Source organism: Coregonus clupeaformis, chromosome 17 (assembly GCF_020615455.1).
Source record: "Coregonus clupeaformis isolate EN_2021a chromosome 17, ASM2061545v1, whole genome shotgun sequence".
NCBI classification, from domain to species: Eukaryota; Metazoa; Chordata; class Actinopteri; order Salmoniformes; family Salmonidae; genus Coregonus; species Coregonus clupeaformis.
In genome coordinates this window covers 56,419,016-56,427,189 of record NC_059208.1, presented here as the reverse complement: position 1 = coordinate 56,427,189, position 8,174 = coordinate 56,419,016, and the positions used below count along the sequence as shown (strand labels likewise).

Below are 8,174 nucleotides of genomic sequence, written 5' to 3'. Positions count from 1 at the left end.
CAGTAACTAACAGGAGTAGAAATGTATTGAAAGGGGACTTGATAGGTGAATTAATTAATTAAAAAGTGGAGCGTTTAGCTTGTTTATTTGTATGGTAGTCTATTCCAGCCGAAACAACAATTCCTGGTGAACAGATTTGAGAATTGAACCAATAATAAAGATGCATTATTTCCCTTTTCCATCCACAGGCAATATAAAGGCCATTCTGAAGCTTTGCGTTAGTGCAAGGACCTGCGACGCAGTAGCGTCAGGGGCCACAGTGGCAATGGGACCCAAGTCACCTGCTGCTCCAGTAACTTGTGTAATGTCACCGGGGCGACGGGTGCTGGACCCACTACTGACTCTGGCCGTTGGAGCCATGCTGTGCTCAGCACTCTCATGCTGCTCTGAGAATGGATGGATGAGAATGGATGAGCTCATGACATTGGGGACTCCAGACGGCCTCCAGCACAACAGGCAACAATAACGTAATATTTACAGTATATTATATTTACCAAACGAATACAGTGCTCATATATATTGTTATATACAGTATTGTTAATATTGTATATATAAATGTTTCTTTGAATACTGTGAAAATGTTGTGGAGTAATATAATCTATTTCTTGTATTTATATGGCGGAATACAACCTTACTGTGAAATGCTTAGTTACAAGCCGTTAAGCAACAATGCAGAATTTTTTCAAAAGTAAGTAGGAAAATATTTGCTACAAAAATAAATAAACAATAAAATAAACTAAAGTAAGGAAATAAGTTGCACAATAAAATAACAATAACGAGGCTATATACAGGTGAATGGGTTTGATCATATATGAATAGTAAAACAAAGATGAATCTGTGGTAATTTAGTAATACAAAAAAAAGATTTGTTCATTCTACAAGTCATCCAAATAAGGTTGTCGGTAGTCATTTACATTGACCCCTCCCACAGAAGTGACGTTGATTGGTATATACGGCCATGTCCCGCCCTTTCTCACTCTCTTTCCGCTAAAATCTAAGTTGGAAGTAGACGTGCCTAAGGTGTTTGGTTCTTCTCTTGAAGCTAAGGCCCAGAATCCGGCGACTAGCACCACTAAATTTAGGCATCCGACCCCCAAACTATAAAACCTACATAGAAAGATGGCATCTGTATCTGAACTCGCTTGTATTTACTCTGCCCTCATCCTCCACGACGATGAAGTCACCGTTACAGTAAGTCCCGCTTAAAATGGCGCCTTGGCCGGCCTCTTGTGTAGCTAACCAGCCTTACTTGGAACACAGGTTATTGTCTACTTCTGGGGTAGTGTGTAACTGAGTCTGAGTAAATATTAAGTGATTGTAGTAACGCGAACTATGTTATCGCCGTAACTGTCCAAAATGACAGCTTACAAGCCGTCAATGTCACTAACTAACTAATATGCTATCAGTTCGCTGACTAGTTAGTTAGCACCACAGACGCCATGTGTGTCTTCTAGTCTATAGTTAACAATGTGCTGTTGCTGTAAGCATTGCTACGATAGCCTGTTAGTTAACCCTGGTGCCATAGTCAGATATATGGCAAATTACTAGCCAACGTTAACTATTTCAAACATTCTGCCTATAACATTACCGTGATAACTTGGCTAGCTAGCCTAGTAAGCTAACGCCGGTGAATCACATGTGAATGCGATCAAAGCAGCCAACGTTGGCTAGCAAGTTGGCTTGCTCAGACACTGAACGTTTCCCACCATTTTTGGCATTGGCCAACTAGTTACTAACCAACAACATTCAAATACTGTTAGTAGTTTTGTCATCATGCTTCTACAGTAGAGGTCTGTAATGTGTAATCTATTCATTTGCAGGAGGACAAGTTGATGGCTCTCATCAAGGCTGCCAATGTGACTATTGAGCCTTTCTGGCCCAGTCTGTTCTCCAAGGTGAGTCTGAAGCCCTTTTCTCCATCACCCTACAAACATGCAGGATTACGTGCAGGGGTGAATTGAGAAATACTCTGTGTAGATTCCGACATCTATGGTGTAAAGCCTTCCATCTCTACCATTTTTTACTGTTTTGTGTGAACCTTGTTTAATGATGGTGACGGCACTTAGTTGCTCTCTGTAAACCATGATACTCTGACATGTGGTAGTAATTGATGTGTAAAGGCTGCATCATGCCTGACCCTATCCTGTTTCCTGTGTGTGTTACAGGCCCTGGCCAGCGTGGACATTGGCAGCCTGATCTGCAACGTGGGTGCCGGTGGGGGAGCTGCCCCTGCTGCTGCTGGAGGCGCCGCCCCTGCGGCCGACGTACCAGGTAACTAAAGGACAGCAGGGTTTCACCCCCTTTACCAATGCCATGTGGCTACAGTCCTAGAGGGCCACTGTGTTGTTCACTGGGCCAGGGTTTCACCTGCAGGGCCACCGTAACATGGTTTCCATGTGAGCCAGTGCTTACTGTCAGTGATTTAAAATCTTACTTCCTGTAACACCCCACAATGAAGATTCAGACCTCGGTTTCAAACATCTCTGGCGTTAGCCAGCACTGGCTAGCCTGGAGATGGTAGGGTGTACGGGTGTGCCAACATGGCCATATTCGTATCCGGAAATTGACAGTTGGATCGGATGATGATACTCATGATCGGAAAAAATGTAAGTGTTTTAATATGCCTAAATAGATGTTGACTGAATACCTCCCTGCATGTTCTCACTGCAAAAAAAACCTGCAGATTAGGAGCAGCGCGAGGAGGGATGGGTGTGTCTGTGTCCTCAACTTGCAGCGGGCATCCCAAGTTTGCTGTCATTCAGTCAGAATGCGCATTAGCGTTTAGTATTTTTCCCTACCCATGCCCCACTTTTTAGATATTATGCACATTGATAGCAAACGTCCTCGCCATGTGATTTATCATAGTAGCAGGCAGCAGCAATCTAAATTATCAGACCGAAAACATGCGAGAAAGTGATCGGGTGAAATTATGAAGCGAGTGGACGGAGAAATACAGCTTCTCAAGGGGGCGGCAGGTAGCCTGGTGGGTAGGAGCGTTGGTCCAGTAACCGAAAGGTTGCTGGATCGAATCCCCGAGCTGACACGGTCAAAATCTGTCATTCTGCCCCTGAGCAAGGCAAACCCACTGTTCCCCGGGCGGCGATGACGTGGATGTCGATTAAGGCAGCCCCCCGCACCTCTCTGATTCAGAGGGGTTGGGTTAAATGCAGAAGACACATTTCAGTTGAATGCATTCAGTTGTACAACTGACTAGATATCTCCCTTTCCCTTCTCTATCCAATCCGAGTAGCAGGATCAACGTACAGCCCGCCCTTCTCTTTACAGACAGGAAAACTAGCCAGTTGAGTTATTTAGACCAAAGTATGGCTTAGAAAATCTGACTGACATGAGAAAAAACTGATCATAATCATATCCAGAAAATTGCACATCCATTACGATACTAGTTTTAGTCTTGACTACTCTGCACACCACTAGTAGCATGGTGTCCACTGCTGCGCTGATGGTGTGTATCAGGGCCAGGGTTGACAAACTTCATAAACTCAGTGTCTGGTGTTTATCCCTTGCTCTTTGAGCCAGTTTGTCACTAATGGGTTAGTTTTCACCTAATCTATTTGCCTAATTGGTGATTTTAAAACAACTTGGAAATCCGGAAAAAAAACCTAGGTGAAATCATGTCAGTGATCTTCAGGTTGGAAAGTCGGAGCTCTAGAAAGATGCCAGAATTTCCGGCTTGGAATTCAGAGTTGGATGACTGTTCAAAACGATTTTACCCCAGTCAGAGCTCGTTTTGAGTTCCCAGTTGTCTTGAACGCCCGGAAGTCGGGAGAGTTCCCAGTTTTGAATGCGGCATGAATCAGACTTTTTATTGTAAAAGTTGTCAGTGGTCATTTGTGAATTTAATTATTGTTCTAATTTCCAGCTGTAAGGATATCTATTTCACTGTACATGTACTGATGCCATACCTCATGTACTGGTGCCATACCTCATGTACTGATGCCATACCTCATGTACTGGTGCCATACCTCATGTACTGGTGCCATACCTCATGTACTGGTGCCATACCTCATGTACTGGTGCCATACCTCATGTACTGGTGCCATACCTCATGTACTGGTGCCATACCTCATGTACTGATGCCATACCTCATGTACTGATGCCATACGTCATGTACTGATGCCATACGTCTTGTTTTCCTGCATTACAGTCAAGGAGGAGAAGAAAGAGGAGAAGAAGGAAGAGTCTGAGGAGGGTTCCGATGACGACATGGGCTTCGGTCTTTTCGACTAAACCAGTTTTTGTAACTAATAAAAATCTGAGAAACTGAAATGGCAATATGTGGTTTCATTTGAACACCTTGGGTACAAGTGCACAAATGCATTATGGGATAAAGACATTGGATTAAATGTGATCACCTGTAAACAATGTATCTCCAATAGGTGGAATAGTTTACCCTGAAGTAGATCATGAATATGGGATGGAGGTTTTTCTAATCAGTTAATTCCTGCTATTCTGACTTCCTATTTGTCATTGAAATAGGCTCAAACCTTTTTGTACGATCTCGTCTGAGATGGCAAAGGTGAGATTTTGACCTACACTGCTCAAAAAAATAAAGGGAACATTTAAACATCACAATGTAACTCCCAAGTCAATCACACGTCTGTGAAATCAAACTGTCCACTTAGGAAGCAACACAGATTGACAATACATTTCACATGCTGTTGTGCAAATGGAATAGACAACAGGTGGAAATTATAGGCGTTTTGCAGGTGATGACCACAGACCACTTCTCAGTTCCTATGCTTCCTGGCTGATGTTTTGGTCACTTTTGAATGCTGGCGGTGCTTTCACTCTAGTGGTAGCATGAGACGGAGTCTACAACCCACACAAGTGGCTCAGGTAGTGCAGCTCATCCAGGATGGCACATCAATGCGAGCTGTGGCAAGAAGGTTTGCTGTGTCTGTCAGCGTAGTGTCCAGAGCATGGAGGCGCTACCAGGAGACAGGCCAGTACATCAGGAGACGTGGAGGAGGCCGTAGGAGGGCAACAACCCAGCAGCAGGACCGCTACCTCCACCTTTGTGCAAGGAGGAGCACTGCCAGAGCCCCTGCAAAATGACCTCCAGCAGGCCACAAATGTGCATGTGTCTGCTCAAACGGTCAGAAACAGACTCCATGAGGGTGGTATGAGGGCCCGACGTCCACAGGTGGGGGTTGTGCTTACAGCCCAACACCGTGCAGGACGCTTGGCATTTGCCAGAGAACACCAAGATTGGCAAATTCGCGCACTGGCGCCCTGTGCTCTTCACAGATCAGAAACAGACTCCACTGAGCACGTGACAGACGTGACAGATCTGGAGACGCCGTGGAGAACGTTCTGCTGCCTGCAACATCCTCCAGCATGACCGGTTTGGAGATGGGTCAGTCATGGTGTGGGGTGGCATTTCTTTGGGGGGCCGCACAGCCCTCCATGTGCTCGCCAGAGGTAGCCTGACTGCCATTAGGTACCGAGATGAGATCCTCAGACCCCCTTGTGAGACCATATGCTGGTGCGGTTGGCCCTGGGTTCCTCCTAATGCGAGACAATGCTAGACCTCATGTGGCTGGAGTGTGTCAGCAGTTCCTGCAAGAGGCATTGATGCTATGGACTGGCCCGCCCGTTCCCCAGACCTGAATCCAATTGAGCACATCTGGGACATCATGTCTCGCTCCATCCACCAACGCCACGTTGCACCACAGACTGTCCAGGAGTTGGCGGATGCTTTAGTCCAGGTCTGGGAGGAGATCCCTCAGGAGACAACCCGCCACCTCATCAGGAGCATGCCCAGGCGTTGTAGGGAGGTCATATTGACTTGTTTTAAGGACATTACATCAAAGTTGGATCAGCCTGTAGTGTGTGGTTTTCCACTTTAATTTTGAGGGTGACTCCAAATCCAGACCTCCATGGGTTGATACATTTGATTTCCATTGATAATTTGTGTGATTTTGTTGTCAGCACATTCAACTATGTAAAGAAAAACGTATTTAATTATTATTAAGATTATTTCATTCATTCAGATCTAGGATGTGTTATTTTAGTGTTCCCTTTATTTTTTTGAGCAGTGTATATCACGTTGCGTTGTGGATTTTGGATAGTCTTTACCAGATCACGTTCCTAGGGCTATCAATACCGTAACTCATTTTTTAAGAAACTGAATGAAGATTAGGGGCTGTAGTCAATCCGCATCGCAGAAGTTCATCTTTACAGTGTGATTGAAATGTAAAGGAAATGCTCCTGCTTTAGAGGAGACTGTATTGTAAACGCTGCATGTCGGCTCAATCTGAAAAAAAAAAACCTTTTTAGGTTTAACCTTTTTTCTGTGACTGGTCCCCACCCCAGTGCCGAGTCCACTGCACCCATTGTTTGTTCACATCTGTTCAGTCAGTTATTTAGAATGTAGATTACAAATCATTTATGTTGGAAAACAAGCCACATTGGGATTCAAACTGGCGACCTTGTGTTGCATAATTCCTCACATCAAATAATGGGTTTTGATTTCAAATCACCCACTATCTCACAGCACAAGGAAAACAAACAATTCTGAAGACCAAGAACAATACATTTTATTAGTTTAAGGAACTACAGGTTATTCTTCCTGAGAATAATTTATAGCCAATAGTGCAGGGATGCCCAACCCTCTTCCTGGAGGTTTTCAGTCCAACCCTAATTTAGCGTATCTGATTCAGCTAGTTAAGGTCTTGTTGAGCAGCTAATAAGTAGAATCGGGTGTGTTAAATTAGGGTTGGAGTGAAAACCCACAGGACGGTAGATCTCCAGGAAGAGTGTTGGGCAGCCCTGCCCTAGGGGTTTGATGGAGATTGTACACATGATAGGGCAGTGGTTCCCATCTTCGGTCCTCCAGTAGCCACAACAGCACACATTTCTGTTGTAGCCCCGGACAAAAACACCTGATTCAACTTATCAAGGGCTTGACAATTCAAGTAGAATCGGGTGCGCTTGTCCGGGGCCACAACAAAAATATGTACTGGAGGACTGGAGTTGGCAACCACTGTGATAGGGGAGAATGAAGTATACTACAGTCTATATATCAGGGGTGTCAAACTCATTTTTTGGGTTTTTCCTTTCAATTAAGACCTAGACAACCATTTGAGGGGAGTTCTTTACTAATTAGTGACCTTAATTCATCAATCAAGTATACTGAACAAAAATATAACATGAAAAAGTGTTGGTTTCATGAGCTGAAATAAAATATACCAGAAATGTGACATGCACAAAAAGCTTCTCTCAAATTGTGTACAAATGTATTTACATCCCTGTTAGTGAGCATTTCTCCTTTGCCAAGATAATCCATCCACCTGACAGGTGTGGCATATCAAGAAGTTGATTAAACAGCATGATCATTACACAGGTGCACCTTGTGCTGGGGACAACAAAAGGCCACTCAAATATGCTGTTTTGTCACACAACAGAATGCCACAGATGTCTCATGTTTTGAGGGAGTGTGCAATTGGCATGCTGACTGCAGGAATGTCTACCAGAGCTGTTGCCAGAGAATTTAATGTTAATTAATTTCTCTACCATAAGCCGCCTTCAACTTAGGTTTTAGAGAATTTGTCAGTACGTCCAACTGGCCTCACAAACTCAGACCACGTGTAACCACGCCAGCCCAGGACCTCCAGATCTGGCTACTTCACCTGCGGGATTGTCTGAGACCAGCCACCCCGGACAGCTGATGAAACTGGGTTTGCACAACTGAAGAATTTCTGCACAAACTGTCAGAAACCGTCTCAGGGAAGCTCATCTGTGTGCTCGTCGTCCTCACCAGGGTCTTGACCTGACTGCAGTTCGATGTCGTAACTGACTTCAGTGAGCAAATGCTCACCTTCGATGGCCACTGGCACTTTGGAGTGTGATCTTCACGGATGAATCCCGGTTTCAACTGTACCAGGCAGATGGCAGACAGCGTTTATGGCATTGTGTGGGCGAGCGGTTTGCTGATGTCAACGTTGTGAACAGAGTGCCCCATGATGGTGGTGGGGTTATGGTATGGGCAGGCATACGCTACGGACAATGAACACGACTGCATTTTATCAATGGCAATTTAAATGCACAGAGATACAGTGATGAGATCCTGAGGCCCATTGTCGTGCCATTCATCCACCGCCATCACCAGCATGATAATGCACGGCCCGTGTCGCAAGGATCTGTACACCATT

The 8,174-nt window shown here is 44.8% G+C and overlaps 1 protein-coding gene across 1 annotated transcript; it reads left to right on the top strand.

The window, feature by feature from the left end:
- Positions 1-959: 959 nt before the first annotated feature.
- Positions 960-4,287, top strand: LOC121586779 (60S acidic ribosomal protein P1). Its single transcript, XM_041903749.1, has 4 exons — positions 960-1,191; positions 1,821-1,895; positions 2,166-2,271; positions 4,166-4,287. The coding sequence occupies exons 1-4, from the start codon at positions 1,120-1,122 to the stop codon at positions 4,246-4,248; spliced, it is 336 nt and encodes a 111-aa protein (XP_041759683.1). The 5' UTR covers positions 960-1,119; the 3' UTR covers positions 4,249-4,287.
- Positions 4,288-8,174: the final 3,887 nt, after the last annotated feature.

Excerpts from the sequence above, each read along its gene's own strand:
- LOC121586779 (XM_041903749.1), top strand. The coding sequence starts at position 1,120 with ATGGCATCTGTATCTGAACTCGCTTGTATTTACTCTGCCCTCATCCTC. Across the intron at positions 1,192-1,820 it reads ACGATGAAGTCACCGTTACA|GAGGACAAGTTGATGGCTCT; the intron begins GTAAGTCCCGCT and ends ATTCATTTGCAG. Across the intron at positions 1,896-2,165 it reads GGCCCAGTCTGTTCTCCAAG|GCCCTGGCCAGCGTGGACAT; the intron begins GTGAGTCTGAAG and ends TGTGTGTTACAG.